The sequence below is a fragment of the Tubulanus polymorphus genome, chromosome 9, assembly GCF_964204645.1.
Source record: "Tubulanus polymorphus chromosome 9, tnTubPoly1.2, whole genome shotgun sequence".
NCBI classification, from domain to species: domain Eukaryota; kingdom Metazoa; phylum Nemertea; class Palaeonemertea; order Tubulaniformes; family Tubulanidae; genus Tubulanus; species Tubulanus polymorphus.
In genome coordinates, this window is record NC_134033.1 from 1,738,584 (window position 1) to 1,762,066 (window position 23,483).

A 23,483-nucleotide genomic window follows, 5' to 3' on the forward strand; every position below is an offset into this window, starting at 1 on the left:
TAACCCAGCCATAACTCAGACCTCGAGTAAGGCAAGGTTCTGCTCCTTTAACCATACAAAAACCGATAACACACGGCCCACCTACTCTTCACTTCAATGCCAACTCAGAATTGTAAAAATAAGTATACTTCATGAAGGGTGAAATAAACTCTACTGCATGCCATGGACTAGCTTCTAAAGCTGACTTCAGTCCTATAACCAATCTATTGAATTCGAATCCAAACAAAATTATGTTGAATGATAGACTTTGACATATATTCCACTAATTGAGAGGCGAGGAGATAGAGAGAAAAAAATAAACACAAGATAATGTATAGTGTTTTATAAGTGCTATGCGGGTTTTATTCAACCGAGTCGTCCAGAGAGAAAATTCAATTTATTATCAAATTAATCAATTTTTTAATCAATACCAATAACAGCAACAATGGTAACTACAGCAACAAACAGAAACAGTGCACGCCAAAACAAAACCACGATATCACACATTTTCAACTACAACCTACAAAAATAGAAGTACATAGCAATTGGGTCGAAGCTTCACAGCTGATGAGATCTAGCGAGTAGAATAAAACAAAATATCTCAGGGGACCATAAATTATCCATTTCATCAACCCGACCGATACAAACTCAAAACAATTCAACATTGGGTGAGATTTGGATGAAGATAACCTTTCATTAAGATTTTACCTTTTATTTCTAACGAAGGGATGAAGTTTTTCAAGTATGAGTTTAGTAGTAACCGCCAGCATAACCGTTGTTGCCATAGGCATTGTTAGCGAATCCACCTTTGGCTCCGTAACCTTTGTTGAAACCATTAGCACCTCCGCCTTTAGCGAAACCGTTCTTGTAACCGGCAGCTCCGCCATTAGCGAATCCAGCATGACCGTTGGCAGCGCCGTAACCTCCTTTGGCGAATTGGGCGCCTCCGGCAGCGTGGGCTCTGTTGGAACCTTGAGCGGCAGCACCTCCGTAACCTTTACGAGCACTCAAGCCAGCTTTGTTATTCCAGGCCTTATCAGTGGTCTTAAGATGTCCGGCTTGGTTGTTGAATGTGTCGAGATTATTGTGAGCTCGGTTGGCAGCGAAAGATCCTTGGGCACCTTGTCCGCGGACGAATCCTTGACTTCCTTTAGCGCCATGTCCTCCAGCGCGGTTGAATCCAACGTTTCCGCGGTTACCGAATCGGTTGTGACCAGCAGCATTACCTGTGGCGCCATATCCTCGGTTGAAACCGGCAGCATGACCTCCATGAGCACCACCTCCGCGGTTGTGGACTCCAAAGTTGTTGTGGCCGGCTCCATGAGCACCTCCTCTGTAGCCACCACCTCCTCCGACTCCGAAACCACCACCGCCGCCTCCTCCGGCTCCGAAACCACCACCTCCTCCGGCTCCGAAACCGCCGCCTCCTCCAGCTCCGTAGCCACCGCCTCCTCCTGCTCCGAAACCACCGCCTCCTCCAGCTCCGTAGCCACCGCCTCCTCCGACTCCGAAACCGCCGCCTCCTCCAGCTCCGTAGCCGCCGCCTCCTCCGACTCCGAAACCACCGCCTCCTCCACCTCCGTAGCCACCACCTCCTCCACCTCCGTAACCTCCGCCGCCTCCGACTCCATAGCCACCGCCTCCTCCGACTCCGTAGCCACCGCCTCCTCCGACTCCGTAGCCACCGCCTCCTCCGACTCCGTAGCCACCGCCTCCTCCGACTCCGCCGCCTTCAATGAAATATATTAGAAATGTAGAAAAAAATTACATTAAAGATATTCGACGGGAGAAAACGGATAATATTTACCGTAATAGCTAGCAGCCACCGTGGAAATGATACACAGGATCACTGCAAACTTCATATTGGATGCCTGAAATAGAGAAACTGAGATGATGTACGTAAATTCAACAACTCATCACTGAAAACTAAACCACAATGTCGGATCTCGATGCAGTCCTTCTTCCAGTAGTCACATACCTTTAAACTGTGACACAAACAATGCACTGATCGTCTCAACCACTGGTCTTTATATACTCTTTTCTAACACTTTTTATTTTTTTTTTTTTAACTTTTTCAACATTTTTGTAATTACTTATGATTGATATTCGCCACTATGCGTTCGGTGACATCTTTTCATTTGCTGGCAAATTTATCTACACTTTTTACGTCGTAACAGGTGTATACAATGCGACTGGTATACACAACACCTGGCTGAAAGTGCACATCACAAACTGCCGCTTAATCGTTGTTGAGTTCGTAAAATTGATAGCATTTTTGGCATACGGTGCGCGTCAACCTTTTGCACCTTTCGAGATGCGCTTGGCGAAAGAGAGTCACGATAAAATCAATTAAAAACATAATTTAGTATCCTTCAGAGGTTGGATATCTTCATTTGGACTTTTCCAGTAGTTATACACAGAATTCACAAATGATAACAAAATTATATTTTCCAAAAAAACTCTGACGCCAAGAGTCACCTTTAACTTGATCATCCCGAGGCAAATGAGAAAGAGGTCGGTGCAAAAAAAACCTAGAGAATTGAGAGAGAAGGATCTGACTGGGGAAGAAGCAGCTCGAAGGAAAGCTGCCGATCGACAAGAATAGAATTCCCCATGATGCTTTTAAGAAAATGTAGAATGCAATTTGAATCAATTACCAGGTACGACAATGAATGGTGTACCCACCAAAACGACAGCAATTTTTATTTTCATATATTTTAGAATAATAGCGTTAAGAAATGTTTCGTCGTTTCTTTTGCCCATTTGGCCGCACATGGAAATAACGGCAGAACCTGATATACTGAAGATAATATATGATTTTTTTTGTCGTTAGACCACGTCACAGCTTTCGTCACAACTGTTGACAATGTTCGATAGCTAGACGAATAATAATTTGTCACATCGATTACCAAAACGACATAATGCATTAACTTTTAAGGACTAAGTATTCTATATAGACGTTATATTTTTAAAACTGACTCACATGGGCCCGTACGAGCTGTCATCTATTTTTAAAAAAAATTCGAAATTCATTTTCGTGGAAACGATAAACGTATGTGCATTTTGAATATGTTAAGGTACGATCTTTTAGGTTAAAGATTTAAAACGACAAATATCTAAGATCAGAGTCGAGATGGAAAATGCTCCTGATGCTGCCTTTTAAACAACGATACTGATCTGTATACAATCCAATCACACTGACATTTTGAAAATTTTCCAGCATTTCAATTTTGCACACTAGCGACACCTGGCAGATCATCGCTTGCCACAAGTGAAATCCTGAGTCTCGGTGGATATAGGTCTTAACCGAGTAGAGGTGGATAAAGGTGTTTGACTCGGAGGTGGTGGTGGTGATTGCGACAGTGAAGTTACTTGCATTCACCGGTGATCGAACCCGGGTCTCGAACACAAGAAGCAAGCATCCTATCTAGTAGACCAAAGCTACTTGGCCAGTGGTTTGATGTCTTATATGCTAAATACTACTAGAAATGAACCGAATGAATAATCTATTGCTATCTATAAAATGACGCGGCCGATTTGGAGAAACCATTATTTCAGCCCAAGTTATGCACACTTTTTTACGACACGTCTGGAACTTTGGATCCTGGGGCCGGTTGCATAGTCATGGCTTAGACTTAAGACCAGTCTAAGACCAACTTAGTTCTATAGCCAATCTAACATCTTAAGACCAGTCTTAAGATTTAAGACTACTTTTGGACTTAAGTCACGACTGTGCAACTAGCCCCTGAACCTTAACGCGTATCCAATGTTCCTTACTGACGTTTTGACGCCGCACAAATCGTTGCAAAAATTTATAACTATTATGCGTTATCTAAGTGGCACTATGTGATTCGATGTGCACTTCGTCATCAATATTTGCGTTTCAAAATGACAATTTTGCATTTTGTAATTAAATATGTTTTATGACTACAATATTCTATTAAAGCAATTTACATGTATTTCCATTGATGAATTTTGAGTGATGTGCATTACGTCATCAATATTGGGGCTAGCCTGGTTAAACTAGTCGCCGGTCGATTCGATTCAATCGTCAATAGAATTATATTCAAATTCAAAATGACGTCATCGATCCTAAATGTTACATCATATTATTCTATATCGATAGTATTAGGCAATATGTTTCCGATCACACGACTTTATTTTTACTTTGATTTCCGATTTCAAAATCAAACCCCCTGTTTCGCTCACGGCAGGTGTGGTAGGCCTGTAAGGGACACTCAATCAAAAAATCAAACGAAATTTACCAGCCAAATAAATAACATGGACAATCCCTATTTTAAGATAAAAAATATGTTTGTTTTATAGTGTGAATAAACTTTGAAGTTAGTTTCCCCGTTTAACGATGACAAGATGATATATAAGGTATGACCTGCGCCCAGTGTCCACTTGAGTATAATTGCTATTGGTTACTTCATGTTTTCAATGAGGACAACAATTCAAACTTAACCGTCTTAAGCTAAAACTTTGTCACGAAACCGGACCCTTCACTAGTTTTATTTCCGTCAGTTCTTTACCTGAACATTAAAACAAAACATGGATTGGAGGAAGGTTTTGTCAATGGACTGATTGACTGGAAAACGACGTGATTCTTTTCAGTTGTGTCCCTTACATCGCGGGATAAAGTTCTGCACCTTGGACAACTATATGTATTCTCCGTCATGATCAACACCGTGCCTGTTCCAGCATCGGTTCAGTTTCTACAATAACCAGTAAAATGAGTCCATCAGGATCGAAACATGCACCCACCCTCCTTCAAAATCGAAAACGAGCAGACCTGTTACTACATTGCTTCGAGTTGGTTCACAAGCCGTTCGTTGTTTTGGTGCACGGTTTTCCCACCAGATGGAACAGTAGACACTTAAGCGATCAACATGCTTAAGTATAATCTGACCTCCTTTTTGACGTCGTAAAAACCGTTGCAATAATGTTTATATACATTGATAGTATGCGTTGAAGGACTTCTGAGTGAGTCGTTGTGTATTATGTCATCAATTGGTGTTTCAAAATAATATTCTGGCGGGTATTTTCAACGGATATATTACATAACTCTTATTTCTTGTTTGATAGATTTTAACAAGTTTTCGGAGAGGATGTGCAATACGTCATCAATACCGTGGCTAGACTGGTTGCCGGTCAATTCTATTGAATACAATTCCAAAATAACTTAGATAATCCTTAAAATTATATCATTTAGGTTATATCGTTTATTGTCGACAATATCAAGTAGTAAAATATGTGTGATTTTCCAAGGAGTCAATAAACTTTCAAGCTAGTTTTTTCGTTTTTTATTCCAGCAATGAATTTTAAGGATAGTTTGATACTACTGGAGCACCTGGCGGATCCTCGGCTGCCAGGGGATGAATCCTCTGCAATCACAGTAGAACTAGGACCTGGAAGAGGTTCTTCAGGAACCTTATTTTCATCGCCACGGGTGATTTGTACTTTATTCTCGGAATGAAGTAGTCAGATTCTCGATAATTTTTCATTGCGGTTGTGGCTAAGATAATGCGGCTTTGTCGATACACTGTTCCGCTCTTAAGGGTTCTGCAGTAGCGTTCAATGTTTTTTTTAACACCACGACCGTATCCAACCACATTACGCAAGGAACGTGCATCACGATTCTAGTTTTTTTTGGTTAGTTTTTTGTTTGTTTTTTCTTGCATTATCGGTTAAGCCCTATCGGTTTGTTCATTAAACCACTTAATGGTTTAAACCTTGCAATGGCCTTTGAAGTATTGCCCGCTCTCTGCAACCAGCCAGCAGGACTCGGACCTGCGTGGCTTTTCTCACGACTAACCCTATTGACTATCCATTTGACCTCACGACGGAATCATGGTCTTTGCTGTATTGTTTGCACACTAAAAAGTAACCAACATGATACAAATCTGATTGTGTCACTCAGCACTGATAGCAGTGAATGCAACAGCATGACGTCTCGTCCCAATAAGCTAGACCACTGTGTGTCGAAACCCGGGAGGGGGAAGCCCGAAATCGCCGTCTGAGAGCGCCGCTGTTCTTGTCCGGGATGTATGCACTTCCCCTCCTGTCCTGCACGGCGATGTCGAAACCAGAGACCAAAAATAACCAACGTCTCAACTCAGGTTGATAAATGATGCAAGGATTCTATTGCATGAACTTTAGCAACTGACAATATCCTATTACCCTTACCCCGCGTGTTGCGCTGCCTCTGCTCTGGCTCCGGCCGATGTTGCCACCAATGTTGCTCTCCCTGTTTTTTCCCCCAGAGTACAGTTTGTACCGTGCATTTATTCTATAAATTTATCGTTATCTAATTCCGGGTTTTATTAGAAAGCTTTTAATTATTCCATAATACTAGACGTCAGGAATTGTCCCACAAGCTGGAGATAGCGTAATAGCAGACAGTGATACGTAGTTAAATTGATTAGAATTCCTATGTCACAACAGTATCTATGTAGGTGTCGTGTATGGCCATCACCGGCTCATATCGTCTTCTTGGCATAAGCCCTAGTTCGACTGCATAACGTTTCGTTCTGATGTAGATTGGTGGCAAAGGTTTTTTATCTGCCTTGTACAAAACTTTTTTAAATCGCGATCAGGCTAACCATAACATACCCGGTAGTTACAGAAATGAATTGATTACTGTTATTACAGTTAATCTTATTGCAGTTTACGAAAGCGACCCGAGCGATGGGGAAAAACAAGGTATCGTTTTTTACTCCTCGTGAAAAAAAGCCAATAACATTGAAGCAAGATACGTTTGATTCTATTTAAAAAAAAACTTCATAATTCGTTTATTGTTTTTCGTCATATAGATCTTTTCGACAATATACAAACACAAAATAGAAGCACAAAGTAAAGAGGATCCCAATTGGACGTGAAGAACTGGTTGAAATCTGTTTGGCATCTCACTTGAAATCTGCAACAAAAACAACGAAGAATCTTTGTAATTAAAAAACTCTTTCTGAGAAAAATGGCTGCATCCATTAGCCTAGGGATTTAATTCTAAACAGCCTTTGGGAACACACTTTTGACATCATCAAAATGCGTAAGGTGACCTATAGAACCTTCCACAAAAATGGCTGCCTTCATGAATTCCCCTATGCCATCATTTAAATGCTTTATATGAAAAATTATCTACTCAAATAGACGGAAAAAGATCGATGCCTTCGTTGGTACAAATCTTCCAACTCAGTTAAAAAGCAACGCTTTTGCTATTGATATTTGTATGAACTATGTTTGGGCGTACCTCTGTTTAATGCCATCTTTCTGTTTATGCGTATCCGTAATTTTTAGCGTTGTTGCCGTAAGCTTTGTTGGCGTAGTTGCCTTTAGCACCGTAACCTTTGTTGTAACCGTTGGCATTACCCTGATTGGCGTAACCTTTATTGTATCCGGCAGCTCCGCCATTAGCGAATCCACCGTGACCACTGGCGGCACCGTATGCTCCTTTCTTGAATTGGGCGCCACCGGCGGCGTGGGAGTTTTGGGAACCTTGTCCAGCAACTGATCCATAGCCATTCCGAGATTTCAAGCCAGCGCGTTCATCCCAGACCTTATCGACAGCTCTAAGACTTCCGGCTCGTTGATTGTATTTGTCGAGGTTGTTGTAACCTCCACGTTGGGCAAAGGAACCCTGTGCACCGGAGCTTTTGACAGCTCCATTGCTGCCGCTGGCGCCGTAACCTCCGGCATTCTTGTATCCGCCATGTCCTTGGTTACCGTACTTTTTGAAACCTTGGTCGTGACCTTGGTTGCCATATCCTTGGTTGTAGCCGTTACCGTAGGCACCGTAGGCCTGAGCTCCACGGTTGCTGCCTCCGTAGGCGTTGTAAGCGTTTCCATATGGACGTGGCTGGTACATTATTCTTCCTCCTCCGTAGCCACCACCTCCTCCCCTTCCGTAGCCACCTCCACGTCCCATTCCGTAGCCGCCTCCGTATCCTCCGGCTCCACCGCCTCCGTAACCTCCGCCTCCACCGCCTCCGTAACCTCCGCCTCCACCACCTCCGTAACCTGCGGCTCCACCGCCTCCGTAACCTCCGCCTCCACCGCCTCCGTAACCTCCGGCTCCACCGCCTCCGTAACCTCCGCCTCCACCGCCTCCGTAACCTCCGGCTCCACCGCCTCCGTAACCTCCGGCTCCACCGCCTCCATAACCTCCGGCTCCACCGCCTCCGTAACCTCCGGCTCCACCGCCTCCGTAACCTCCGCCGCCTACGGGCATGTAGCCTCCTATAAGTTAAAAGTGAATTTAAGAATGAAGATAGCGAAATAATGAACAGAAATGTGACAGAGCGAGAGAGAGAGAGTGCATCAATATTTACCAGCATATACAGCAGCAAACAGCCCAATAAAAGTAATAGCAATCTTCATTTTGTAGCTCTGGAAGTAAATTCAACCCAATAGTTTAAAATCAAACAATTTCTTTTAAACCATCTGAGACTATAACCGTTCTAAAAAGTGCAGTGTTAGTAGCCTCAATCGTTGGCGGTATCGCAACACCAGCTATCCCGACAGATTGCGTGATAAACACTCAGCGTAGCGCTGCGCACTCGGTCTAGTGTGACAGGGTTTCGTCACGCGTTTAGCAATGTCAACAGGTTCAAATCTGCCGGGAGAGGATGATGTGCGTGGAACTCAATGTTTTGATAACTGGATCCCAAAAACTTGAATTCGACCACAAGGGTCTGCAGTTGCACTAAAGCCAGTTGAAGTTAACTGGTATTAAAATGCCAAAGTGACAACTGAAATTGCAATATCACTACGGAATTTCGTCACCAGTTAACCTTAAACAATTTTTGACTAAACTAACCCACGGATCAGATTCGAATTGATACAAAGAAGTTGGGTACCAGGTTATCCAGTATTTCCAAATGTATAAGTTCACATTAACAAGGCTGAAAACGTCCAAAGACAAGTAGCCAACGATCCTTAGGATTCAATTCTTCTTACCTCTTTATTCAGCGACAGAAAATGGTTGTATCCAGTCGAGAGAATATGAGCCTCTTTTATACCAGTGTGATCTCACCCACCTGACACTGTGCACACCTGTGCCTGACTCATTCGATTAAGGCGAAACAATTGAACATGAGTCAAAAGAAAATTCGTCACCTCTTCTTTTGTCTCTGAAGGTATGATAGATTTCACCTGGTGCCCACGTTTGCAATGTCATCTGCGATGCGTCCGAAAAGTTGAAAAGGTAACGCGCGCATAACAAAGTTGAAAAGTTGAAAATACGTGAACCTATTCTACTTATTCCAGTTAAGAATGCGGCTATCATGAAGGCAAAAGCTGAGTTAGACCTAAAAAAGATCATCCATGGAGGTTAGACAATTGAAGAGGTTTCTATAAATTTGGAGTTTATATATCTTTAGCAATCTCCATACTTGGACGGTCAAAGGGTCAAAATGATTACTTAAATGATGAAGTCAATAGAATCATCGTTGATTCCGATATATCTAACATTGGTGTCGATCAACTTAAGATTGGGCCTACATGAATATCTTAAAATAGATTTTTCCAACTTTGTTCATTTTTCCGAGATTAAAATTCCTAATCTTTTTTCTTGTACGACAAAAATTTGGAGCCACCTAAATACCGTTGAACGGATTTGGGCCTTCTTTATATACCCCACTCCCTTAATGAATCAAATCAAAGCCACCTACAGTTTTACCGATTACGTCATAAGAAAATACATATATTTGATTCTTGTCGTCATAGGTTTTGCATGACTATATACGGAATTCTACGAAGGCGTTTCTGAAATGCGCTCGGGAAGGAGCTTCGTACGCGCAGGTTTCCTTAACGTTGATGGATGGTTGTTTAGCACGACCACGTTTGTCGATCCAGAACCGCGGTTAAAACCGGTACATTCATCACCGAGTCAAACGTGTGTTCGTGACGCCCGACAAGATGGGCCTGGTAGTAGTAACGCAAAAAGACAATAGAATTGCGGAGGACGTCACCAAAATTGGGGAATTACATTCATAAAAACGGATTCTCAGTGTCATCATTTACTTCTTCAAGTTCGATGATTTTTGAGCAGATTATTTACTCTGAAGTAGTACGTGATTGGCCCAATTCAGCGGTTGCTTTATTCTGGCTTTCGTGTATGTTTCATAGTGGATGCAGTGACGTTGCAAGGGGTTCTGCCAAACTTAACAGTTAAATACAAGGAGGAGACATATATTTAGAGAATCCCACACTGATATAATGAAAGTCGGAAATATTTTCATCCAGCTATAAATTTATTCATCCGACGTGACGACTAATCCTAATGCTAATAGTCATCTTCAGGAATACCGAGTAAAACAAAATACGAGGTATATATACAACATCGAGGCTTCTATACCCCGTATTTTGTTTCACCCAGTATTCCTGAAAATGACTGTAAGGATATAGTCGAAACGTTGAATAAACTACACTAGCTCAAGGAATACAGTATTCCTGAAGATGACTATTAGAATATAGTTGAAACTTTTTGGACATCATCTTTCGTTATATCAGTTTGGGATTCTCTATATCGCCAAAACACGGCAAAGTGTTTCATCGGTTATCAAGGAGACGTGTTTAGATGGCCCTATTCGTCGTGTGAACCATATTTGGCACACATAGATGAAGAAAAACGGTTCGCTACGATTTTGATGATATCACTAAAAAGAAAACACAATACGTGTTCTGTTGTTAAGACAATGATATAGAATCCCATACTAAATAAAAAAGAGTCCAAAATGTGTCATTGAGTTAATGCTTTAATCCAATGTTTCGATCATCAGGATCATCGATGCCTTGCTACTAACGTCGGCGATATCTATTCTTACAAATCAACCCGTGTAAACAACTTATACAACAAACTAGGACCAATTAAAATAATGACGAAGAACTCGTTCTTTTTTACTCTAAATGATGTTCTGTCTGTCTGGGCGGGAATGGTGGCTGCCACAAGGTGTGCGTAGGGCATATGGTAACATGTGTTGTTATTGTTCGCTTTGCATTTTCGAGTAAATCGCAATTCTATCAACATTGTGAAGGTAAATCATAGTAACTAAATCAAATTCGTGATCGCGCTCTGACAAGTCGACATTGAAAACCTATTCTTCAATTAAACGTCAATTTCTGGAGCTAGAATCTCATCTAGAATACTGTTCCTTGTTGTTTTATTGTGGTAAGATCTGGAATAATTTCTGGAATAATTTTTTGCGCGTAACTAAATTCGGGACTATCCTGGTGATATTACCTTTCGTGGATTATGAACTTATTTTTCTGAGAGGTAACTAAGGGAGGTTGGGATTGTCCTCTCCGAATTCCGGAATTCTAATCCAAGCTGGACGTTCGTTTCTACCAGAATACGAATCGATATAGTTCATAAACGGAATACGTTCAGTCGAAACCTGCCTAGATTTAAATCTGTAGAATTTGTTTCAAATCTTAACTTAAAACTCGAAATAGATCTACAAGAAAGAAAATCATGCCTCGCCCTATTGTTGTGGTATCTAAACCTGCCTTAGAATCCTGATTTCGAAGATTGTTTCCTTTAAGGCTGAACATGAAGCAGAAAATGAGGTGTATTATTCTGGTTCTGATAATAACATTCAGCAACATCGTCTATCGCCCTATCAATGCATCGTACTACAACGTAGGTAGGTATCTTATCCTATAGAATAGATCCACGTTCTTCAATTTCATTTTTACCCTTTTCTCCCGTTTATACCGTCTTATTCGGTAACATCCTGATAGAAAAGTAATCCATTGTATTCCATTCTATAATATGCTTGCTTTGAAATTTCATCCACATCTTAAAATCTCTAATTTCATTCTAATTACTTTATTTATCGTCCATTACCTCCTAGCCCTACTCCATAATTTGCCATTATATACATGCTTTGTAATAAAAATTTCACCAAACTTCATCCATAGATATCGTTATTTTTTTTCATTGCCTCCTGCTATTTAACCTACTAAACATAAGTTTGGATATCCTAGTGAAAAAAGTAACGCAAATTCTAGTTTAAATGCAAGATCGACAGTTCCGTTTTCATGCAAAAGTTTGAGCTCAAAACGGTTGAGGTTGAATGATTGCCTTTTTTGAAAACATATGCAGTAAAGACTTAGTAATTATACCAAAATTTTAATTTTTTTGTGAAATTGGACCTCGATAATGAAATTTGATTAATACAATGAATAATTTCTGCAAATTGACTCCGTCTCCGATATCAGCATTAGGTGGTAAATTCAAAATATTCAGAAATACAATATTCTATAATTTTCTCTCTTCTCTAGCATCTTTGCCAACCGCTTCCTACGGCACTGGTTCCACTAACAGCGGGCTGGGGAAACAAGCCACTAGCGGGTCCTACAGTAACGGGAACGCCGCTGGAGAATCTACCGGCGGAAGCCAAGCACAATCCGCCACCATCGGCAATCAGGGAACTACGAGCTATAACCAAGGCGGTTCGACCGGAGCGTCGACGACATTCGGGGGTACCCAAGGGCATTCCTCGGGGGCAGGGAACGGCCAGAAGACCGGTTACGGAACATTGACCGCGTCCGGATCGAGTGGAGGCTACGCTAAATCAGCGAATACCGGCTGGGGCAGCCAGGGCGATATATTCACCAAAGGGGGCTACACGGTCCAGAAAGCGTACGCCGGTAAAACGGGTCACGGCGCTGGGGGTGGAACGAATACCGTATCGACCGCTGGCTCGGCTTCCGGGGTCGGGGCAACGAATAACTACGCCGGAGGCGGTGTAACGCAAACTGTGAAAAATGGCGGCTACACTGGTGGACAAAACGTCAACTACGGCACGCAAACCAACGCTGCTAACGGACATACCAACAACAACTTTGGATCGTCGCCCGGCTACACAACGGGATACCGGTATCCGGTAAACTATGGAAACCAAGGGAACTACGGTAATAACTACGGCGGATATGGAAACAACTATGGAAACAACTATGGAAACAACTATCCCATTTATGGTAATAACTACGGAAACAACTATGGAAATTATGGCCGAGGTAATTACGGAGGTTACTACTAGTAAAGGATGGTAATGAACATCCCGAATCCATGTCATCCATAGTCTAAATAAAACTGTCGAGAAAGAAAAATAGAAATTAATGTTATCCAAATGTGTCTTTATTGTTTTGTTGTCTTGCTTTATTGCTTCATGTTGAGAGGGAGGAGAAGGTCGCCGCCCTTGGCAGATCAAGTAAAATCGAGAGACCAGGATCCAGAAGGAAATGAAACACATTTCTCGGAAAAGCGGCCATGTCAAGGGCAACTAGCGGGGCGTTACCCTCGGTATTGAAATGTTTCTGAAGAATTACACAACTACGATAGGATGTCATCATGAGTGTCAAATTTGCAGGTCCTAACTAGCTGACAAAATAGGCAACCTTAGTAAGCAGGAGTCCTGACCTCGAAACCAACCCCTAATCCACGCCGAGATATTTTTGGCTTCCGCTCATAACATGAATCCAAATGACTGTACTGGGAGACGTAGTGATGCCGTTTACAAATACCCCACAAATCAGAAACAATACATGGCATACTATCTATCTATCTGCTTTGTAAAACGTGAAAACGAATATTCTCCAAAATATGCCGATAAATTACGATAATCAGTCGTTTGAAAATTCGATGACGTCATACGGGGGATTCACGGAGCCGAATATCCTTCCTAACACGAGCTACGCATCTTAACGTTCTTTGAGAAAAAAATATCCGTTTACTCAATTGCTCGTTTATCTAGACACGTGACCCGTATGCGTGTGCGTACTACTGTGGTAAAAATGAACCAATCAGGATCGATTAGGTTTTGAATCAGCGGTCACGTGGGCGATCCGTATGGATGACTAAAAGGTGGGTGCGATAAATCCGAATCGAGTGACGCGTTGGACATCAATATCTGACAATTCAAACAAAGACGATGAAACAAGCTGTTTCGTAGCGGGGCGATAAGTCACCGACGCTGTCCCAGCTTAAAGGAACATCCACTGCCGGTGGTATCCGCCGCGCAAAACTGCCTATGATTCACCGTTTTCATTGTCTATATAATAACCGTTCGCTTTACCTCTGCCGTTCACTAAAGCGCTGCATCCGAAGCAAGGTTCGTAACATTATCTCGAGTCCCGATTTTCGTGACTCTTTGTACAGTGATCTTTCGTTTACGTCCGAATGTTTTAATCATTTAAAGTAAAATGAGAAATGAAATATCGTTACCATTACTGAAACCTTTGGTAAAACTGAGCAGGATTCGACAGTCATTATTAACTTCATGTAACTTCACTGGAATCGTTGAAGTTACTGGTAATGAGAAGATCGTCGTTAGTAGCTTACCAAAATCTTACCGAAGCGTTAAAGTCATTTGAAATAAGAATTGCGTTGTTACTGCTCGAATATCTAATGTTTAATTGCGCCTCGATCATTCTATCCATTATTAAATTAGGCCAATCATTCTATGGAATGGTTGAACCTATTAGCTATAGCCGGTATATCGAATTACGACGATTATCAATGTAAATTTTATTTCAAGGTTCAGCACTGGACAACATCACGATGAAATTGGCAATCTTGGTCATCAGTTTGGTATCGACGGCTAGCGCCGGCTACTATGGTGGTATGGGCGGTATGGGCGGCTATGGTATGTACCAAAAAGGGACAATAGTTTTGGTAATATGGATGAGTTGGGGATTAATTAGTAATGACATACTGGGACACTTTTGTCTACCTTATGGAACATTTTTCTGGGGACATTTTTGCAAGATTGCAAGGATGGCAAGAGAAGTGTTGGTGGTAGGGAGGCTGTTGTAAGGGATGTAAATAGTAATCGCTCGCGTCCATCATACTCATCCATTTTTTTTCAAATTAAATCCCGAAATATTTTGCTTCTAATTCAAGGCACTGGTGGATACAGTGGCGCCGGGTACGGAGGAGCCGGTTACGGAATGGGCGGTTATGGAGGAGGTGGATACGGAGGAGGAGGATACGGAGGAGCCGGATATGGAGGAGCAGGAGCTGGATACGGAGGAGCAGGAGCTGGATACGGAGGAGGAGGATACGGAGGAGGAGGATACGGAGGAGGTGGATACGGAGGAGGTGGATACGGAGGAGGTGGATACGGAGGTAAATAGTTTTTTCACCAACGGCCTAAGGTCGATTCGGTGAATTCTGCGATGACGATTCAAATGTTTCAGATATAAATTTACTCATTTTCAGGCTATGGAAGAGGTGGGTATTATCCTGGTGGTGGAGCTTATGGCGGCACTTACGGAGGTCAAGGAACTCGTGGCGTCTACCAAAATAATCAAGCTGGAGCGCAAAATAGCGCTGCCGCACAAAACCAATATGGCGGCGTTGGAAACAAGAACCAAAACACCTACAATCAAGGTGGTGCAACCGGTGCCAAAACTAACTACGGAGGAGTTCAATCGCACGGTGCTATGGCTGGCAACAAAAATAAACAAGGTTACGGCGCTATGAATGGTCAGGGATCAAGCGGAGGATACCACAAGACTACTGATACCGGTTGGGGAAGTCAAGGATCCATCGGAACCAAAGGAGGATACGTCGACCAAAATGCTTATGCCGGCAACAACGCTTACGGTGCTGGAGGCGGTGGTCAATCTCACGGATCTCACGGTCACGCAGTCGGAGGTGGAACTCAAAATAACTACGCCATGGGAGGAACCTCACAAACTCAAAACCAAGGAGGTTATACCGGAGGTCAAACTGCAGGAACCGGTGCACAAGGCAGCAGTAGCAGTGCTAATGGTGGTACTAATTGGGGAGCTATCGGTGCCGGCTTTGGTCGTTAAAAAGGTAAATTCTACGTGAAATTTCAGTGCGATAACCAGAGCCAAGTTAGAATCGATTTTTACTTATGTTTACATCGACTCTGGATACAGTTACGCTGTATCTTCACCCTAGATGTTCCACAAATCAAATACACTCAAGAGCATAGGAACTATTGAGAAATAGGTCTACAGTGAAATGGAATCGAAGTCTGAAACAAACGTTTAATTGATTTGAATTTATTTCAGATTGCTTCGTGTGTCACGTGGAGCCGGTTCTAATACTGCATTGAAACATCGACCTTGACATTGCACACAGACGATACAAACACGACGTAAACACAGGCTTCAAATGCTCACGAGAAAAAAAAACGAGATTTACCAACGAAAAGTTACATTATTTCAAAAACGATATATATTCTAATTCGTAGAATAAAGTTTATATATTTATTTGATAAATTTTTCGTTCGGAGTATACTGTAAGCATTGTTTCGTAATGGGGGGGGGGGGGAATTCAGGGGTCGGGCTTTCATAGTCAACCAACTCATGGGTCGGGCTTTCATAGTCAACCAACTCAGGGGTTGGGCTTTCATAGAGATCGAATAGAGATAACTACCTTCAAAGCGGATAGGGGTGCACATAACAGTATCGTATCGCTTGGACCCGAATCCTTTCGGACTTCATCACTCACATATCAGTGTGTCAAGAGGAGAGTTGACTGAAGTTCAGTTAGTAACCGAACTGCAGTTTACTCAACAGCTGGACTGCAGGTTTAGTCAGCAGTTGGACTACAGGTTAAATCAGTAGCAGGATCGATTAGGAAACTTTCTGGATTTCAACTTTATTGTTAAATCAGATTGAGATTCTCTGTGACTCAGGGCGTTTCACAAATGGTCGTCTTGGTGATGATTATCGCAGCCTCGAAACTTTCATCACATCAGTGTACGCTAACGTTATGTAATTTCAGCAAAATTATCATCACGAAGCTTTTCTCCCAAATTATAACCATCCGAACAAAGCAGAAAATCGATTCAAGAAACTTTAGTTCGCTGATTATAGAAAATGACTGACTATTATGTATAACTAGTCTGGGTGTCGTCGGATAGTTGCCTGTTGATATCGGAATCGATCTTGTAAGAGCGGCGTATCGAAACATCGCTTCTAATATTCTTCAAGAAATCAAGACATGAAGACGTCATCGAACACAACGACGATGACAACGCCATCTACCAGCAGGTGTGATCTAGAGAAGGGCAAACCGATCAAAGAGGACCTTATGATCGGGGTGAATTTGTATATGAGCGTCTATCTAGTGGGTTCGATTGTGGGTATTGTTTTAAACGTTTTAACTATAGCCGTTATTCGTCGAATGAAACACAATTCGGCCTACTATCTGATCAAAGTTTTAGCCGTTAACGATATGATGTATTTATGGGGCATTTTCATTCTATATCCGCTTCGTACGAGTTACTTATTTGCGGTTTTAGGCGACATTTTGTATCGCGTTGACGACTGGAATTTCGGGAAGGTTTTCATAATGATCGGTATGCCTTTGTATTACGTCTGTTCGACGACTCGAAGCTGGTCTCTCGTTTTGTTGAGCGTCGAACGTCTTGTGGTCGTCGGTTTTCCGTTGAAACACCGTCGTTTTTGGACGAGAATTACAGTAAATTGCGCAATAGGCGCCATCGTTTCTGTATCAATCGGCGGCCATTTTATTCACCTCCTGCCGGAAATACATATAAAGATTTTAGGATGCCCTTCTTATTGGCCGTACATAACTACCTACAAGTCTAGGATCACGTATCCATTGTTATCCATGGGTAAGCTATACCAGTGGCGCGTTTGGCTGTCGGAAGTTGTATTCTTCTTTTCGATTTCCATGTTTGTACCGATGGTTGTCCTGTTGGTGACCAATTCGATCCTAGTCGGCGTCGTAGTCGTCGAGAAAATTCGCAGACGATACATCACGGCCGCGGCGGAAGAATCGTTCGCGAAGGAGTGGCGAATTCTACGAATGACCTTGACCGTCGTTATGGCGTACGTGCTACTGGAATTCATGGCGTTAATCGATCGAATGTCTACATTTAAAATCATTCACATCTCGTATACAAAAATTGTAAGACCGCTTCTCATAAGGAAGATCGGCATAGCGCTATCAATAGTGGATTCTTCGGTGAATTTTCTACTGTACTGCACCACAAACCGACAATTCATTAAAAATACGAAAGCCTTATTTTCATCGGGGAAATCCTTTCAGCAAGCCTCCTGATGCCATGTTCAGGAGCCATCGTTCGACCGAAAAATACAGTTAAGTTACGTTCACTAAAGTTATGGATGCCAGCCGGTCAAGATAAACCTACGGTGAGACGTTATTAAAATCACACCGAGTATCCTAGCCGAGCATCGTTTTAGCACTGCCAATTACACTATTAATAATAGCGAATCGTGGATTCATAGATAGTTTAAAAAATTCTTGAAGGGCACTAGATAATTCTCAAAGATTCAAATGACGACTCAATTCAAAAAGGGTAGACCAAAATTGTCAAAATATATACGATAAAGTGTGTTACATTCTGCCAACAGTTCAGAATGAGCTCCCCGATATTTTGTTTAGATGACATTTCTCACGCCCGCACTAAAGAGGTTAAAGCAGCGGGAAATTATTATTCAGTTCTAGAATCCCTCGATTTGATACACAGAAAATGAACCATTTTTCCAAAGAATTTCATGGGTTTGGACACCAAACACCGGCGTAAAAGGGCTAAATGGTTGGATGATACGACCAAATGATTTTTCGCGAATCCTCTTCAATATGCCTTGCCTTTGCCCCCGTCAGAAAATACACGTGCCCTTTTAATTAGTTCCACCTGTCTGGATCCGCCCAAGTAATCGTTGGTCTATATATATTTTCCGGGGAAACCGACGATAGTATACTTGCAAGCCGAGTACGACAAATCACAAAAGATGGCGACGGGTAATAGAATTCGGAAAATCATTTGAAAGTATCTCCGAATCGTTTCTGAAAATCTCCACCTTATAGCACCAAGCAACTCTCGAATGAAATAAAACGACTTAAACTCATCCGACGTTGTTCTCGATTTTGTCTTGTATATTCTTTCACGATCAAAACGTTCATAGCGTTACAATAACAACTTACGTTCCTGTTCAATGTGCTGCCATTTTGTGAAACACCGGGTACATACTCAGGTATGGGAACTTGCTACCCGGGTATGAACTCGGTCGTGCTCAACAGCTATAATCAAATACTTACTTGGAATCAACTAAACAAGCTCATGAAAACAATAATCTATTAAAGAATTGCGCGAAAAGATAATAAAGGCTGAAAACATTTCCTTAAGCTAGTGGTGTTTATTCGACGTTTCGACTATATTCTTATAGCCATCTTGAGGAATACTGTTCACGGAGACTATACTAGAATAAAGTCGAAACGTTGAATAAACTACTAGTTAAAGGAAACATTTTCGGACTTGATATTTTTTTCGTTACTATTGTGGGAGTTTCTACATATTATCGTTACAACACGGATATTATAGTGTTTTATCGATGGCTCTCGTCAAAACGCCTGAGGCCTGACACAAAACCCTACAGAATTGAGATCTCCGTCATAATTCTACAAGCCACCTTCGATGAAGCTTCGTCCAAATAACATTGCGTCTCAAGCTGAACCTATATATAAATACTGCTGTGTGTGCTACAGGTGTTCACTGCGTAGGAATGCGCGTTATAAATCACACCTGGTCCCCGCGCAACATATTGTTAGATTAAGAATATGCTGTTCATGAAATGTAATTTAGAATTTTGTGTCATCAGTTTTTTTCTAATCTTTTCTTCGGCCGAATTAATTGCCAGATTTAATAGAAGAGTAGAAGAATTCACAAAGTCTTTATTACGTAATCGAGAACTGATCTCAGTTCTGACAACCAGGACTAAGGTCATAGATAATGATGTAAAAATCTAGATGATTGAGAAAAGAAAAGCATTATGTACTACTAGATAAAGCTAGGCCAGTTTTCCAATTATGGTTTAGTTTTAACATAGGTCTAAGACCATATTTGTTACAGTGCCAGTCTAATAGCTATAGGTGAGTCTTAAGATTTGAAGACCACTTTTTGACTTCAAATTACACCGTGCCCTAGTGTCGGTTACACTAAATTCTAAGACCATCCAAGTTCTGAAGCCAGTCTAATGATTTAAGACCACTTTTGGAGTAACGACTCAACTATGGAACGGTTCTTCGTGACCCAGTTCCGAAGTACTAACGACCATGAGGCCGGTTGCATAGTCATGGCTTAGACTTAAGACCGTTCTAAGAACAATTTAGTTCTATAGCCAATCTTACAACTTAAGACCAGTCTTAAGATTTAAAACCACTTTTGGACTTTTAAGTCACGACTGTGCAACTGGCCCCAGGGGCCAGTTGCATAGTCATGGCTTAGACTTAAGACCATTCTAAGAACAACTTTTCATCTTAAAAACTGAAAAGTCTTAAGATTTAAGATTTTAAGACCAGTCTTAAGATTTAAGACGCACTTTTAGACGTAAGTCACGACTGTGCAACTGGCCCCAGGGCATCAGCCAATCTGACTGGTAAAACGACCAGTCTTAGGATTTAACGCCGGCTGCTCTGAATTTCTTGAATGATAATTTCAAACAAGACAAAACAGAAAAAAAAGTTTCTGTGTCTAAAGTCACCGGTAACAGTTATGAATTAGGCGACGCAAACTGCACGTGTCATTTGCAGAACTGGAACTAGCCCACACAGAAGCGTCACATGTACCGAAAACAATATACGGCCATTTTTTATCGTGTCATTTGTTGACGATCGTTACGACTCGAATATTAATCAGTTATCGACTCTCTTGTGTATATAAACCCGCGACGAGCAGACGGATTCTGTATCGAAAAAGCGGCGTTAGGTGTTTTCAGGTAAGCACAATATATAGAGCGACACAAGTCAGATACATACGTATGTAGGCCTACGCTGGATGGCTCCATTCCGCATTGGATGCAAACCGGATCCAGGGTTCGAAAGTTGTGAGTTGAGTTTTGAGTCAGAGTTAACATTCAACTAAACTTTAGCCCTGATCTGAGGAACTGGAGGCCGGTTCTTTCACAGTCGTGAGTTTTGACTTGACTCACTGACAGAGTTATTAATTCACAACTGTGGAACTGGATCCTGGGCTTCGCAAAAAATTCGCAAATTCTAAGTAATCTATCGGGAGCGAATTCAAATTTAAAAGATTCAATAATTCGGAGTTGAACAATTTTTTTCCGGTGAAATTAGCCGAATTTTATCGATATTATCATTGTATTCTGGAGTTTCCTATTCTTGTGAAATTCTCAGATCTCGAATCGTTATTTTCTGTTTTACAGCAATGAAATTAGCGATCTTCGTCTTAGGCCTGGTGTCCGTCACCAGCGCCTCATACTACGGTAAACCATTCATCCCCTTTACTGAAATACTCATTTCATCAACATCAATTCATATTTCCTTACGAAGATCCTTTAATAATAATCATGCTCATATCACAGTTAGAATTTTTTAAACATTATTTGTATTCAGGCTACAGCCCTGGTTACGGCGGTGCGTACGGTGGTAGTCAGTACGGATATGGAGGAGCAGGAGCTGGATATGGAGGTGCAGGATATGGAGGAGGCGGATACGGAGGAGGTGGATACGGAGGAGCAGGATATGGAGGAGCAGGATATGGAGGAGCAGGATACGGAGGTTAGTTGCAAGCCCCTACGAGCAAATTATCCTATTGATATCAAAAGATGGTTGCTTATATCGTGTCAAATAGATATGCCTTGTTTCTTATTTCCGGGGGATGGAATATTGGCAGAAATAAAAAGAGGGCGATTAGTTCCAACTAAGCCCAATTGGCGATTTTAGAAATAAAAACTGAGAATTCGCTGGCTTGCTAAAGGGGTCTTTTACTGTTAATTTTGTTTCCAACTTCACAAGATCGGCCATCGATAGCCGGGCCACCGAAATTGGAGGAAACGAAATTTTCGAAGAATCTGATGATCCACCCAGAAACATTTGAGTACCATATGATTTGTTCCGTCAACCAATTTCCTAAACCTTTTTGAGATAACGGTCTTATATGAGCACAACATTGTTTCTTTTGTTGATTGACTGAACCATAATGTTCCTATTTCAGGATATCCTGGGTACGGAAATGGTGGATACTACTATCCGGGAGGACGCGGTGGTGGTGCTTATGGCGGAAACTACGGAGGCCAAGGATCCCAGGGCGGCTACCAGAACAGTGGAGGTGGCGGCTACCAGGGAGCGGAAGCTCAAAGCCAATACGGCGGCATTGGAAACCAGAACCAAAACACCTACAATCAAGGTGGTGCCACTGGTGCTCAGAGTAACTACGGAGGAGTTCAATCGCACGGTGCTATGGCTGGCAACAGAAATAAACAAGGCTACGGCGCTATGCACGGTCAGGGATCGAGCGGAGGATACCACAAGACTACTGACACCGGTTGGGGAAGCCAAGGATCCATCGCCACCAAAGGAGGATACGTCGACCAAAACGCTTATGCCGGCAATAATGCTTACGGTGCTGGAGGTGGAAGCCAATCTCACGGATCTAGCGGTCACGCAGTCGGAGGCGGAAGCCAAAACAACTACGCCATGGGAGGCACTTCGCAAACTCAAAACCAAGGAGGTTATACCGGAGGTCAGTCTGCAGGAACCGGTGCACAAGGCAGTGGTGGTGGTAGCTATCACGGTACTAACTATGGTGCCACTCCTGGTTACTATGGATAAAAAGCGCCAGATTTTAGTAAGTAGCGATCAACAAGCAGTTTATCTAACTAACTCAATACCAGTGGGAGCATTTCTTAATCACTCGCCCTCGGTAGGTTATACATTACCTAGGCTATGATCCATTTCAGGAGTGAACGTTATCAAAGAAAAGACGAAACAGCCAATTACGATTTCAAAAATTGTTATCTATCAAAAAAATAAAATTGTTGAACCGCAAAATATCTTCGTATTCATGTGGCTCGTATGTTCTTGGCCAAACTGATACTTTCATTTAAAATATGGAAAATTCCGCCAGTCACGATATCTCAAGACGAAAGCGTCTCTGCCCATATCAATCCTGAAACCCCCTCGAAGCGGTCGCAGGTTGGACAGGCCAGGAACCTGTTAATCCCTTAGAGCTGTAAATGCTGTGGAGTGCAGGATCCTTAATAGTCTGGAGCCACTCTCGCGAACAGTCGATACTCTATCACCATTCTTAGTTATTCGGAGCCATCCCCTTAGAATTTACGGTACACTATCAGCATTCCAGGTATACAAGTCTCCGCCTCACACATTTCGAATCGCAAATGGAATACAAACGCATTATTGACTGTCAAGATATCATGGCAAACACCGAAGAAGCTTAAACTACAGAAACAAAAAAATCAATGAAATTGAACGGTTAGAACAAACATTTCACACAACAGACTCATATAGGTTGTTTCTACCAGAAAATCATCGCCATCTTTGGATAATTGGAAGGCCGAGGTCCAGACGAAATAATGGCATTTCTCGAAAAGAGTAGCCACGTTAATGGCCTCAATTGGGATTGCATCCTCGGTTTAAAATTTTTCCGAAGAGATTCATCCTAAAAAGATGCAGTTTCCAAGAGGATGAGTGCCAAATTCACGCGGTTTAACAA

The 23,483-nt window shown here is 42.1% G+C and overlaps 1 protein-coding gene across 1 annotated transcript; it reads right to left on the reverse strand.

The window, feature by feature from the left end:
• Positions 1 to 729: 729 nt before the first annotated feature.
• Positions 730 to 18,949, reverse strand: LOC141911198 (uncharacterized). The gene is made up of 4 exons (XM_074802178.1): positions 18,938 to 18,949; positions 8,307 to 8,364; positions 7,936 to 8,214; positions 730 to 1,691 (listed from the first exon to the last, which is right to left on the reverse strand). The coding sequence occupies exons 2-4, from the start codon at positions 8,353 to 8,355 to the stop codon at positions 730 to 732; spliced, it is 1,290 nt and encodes a 429-aa protein (XP_074658279.1). The 5' UTR covers positions 8,356 to 8,364; positions 18,938 to 18,949.
• Positions 18,950 to 23,483: the final 4,534 nt, after the last annotated feature.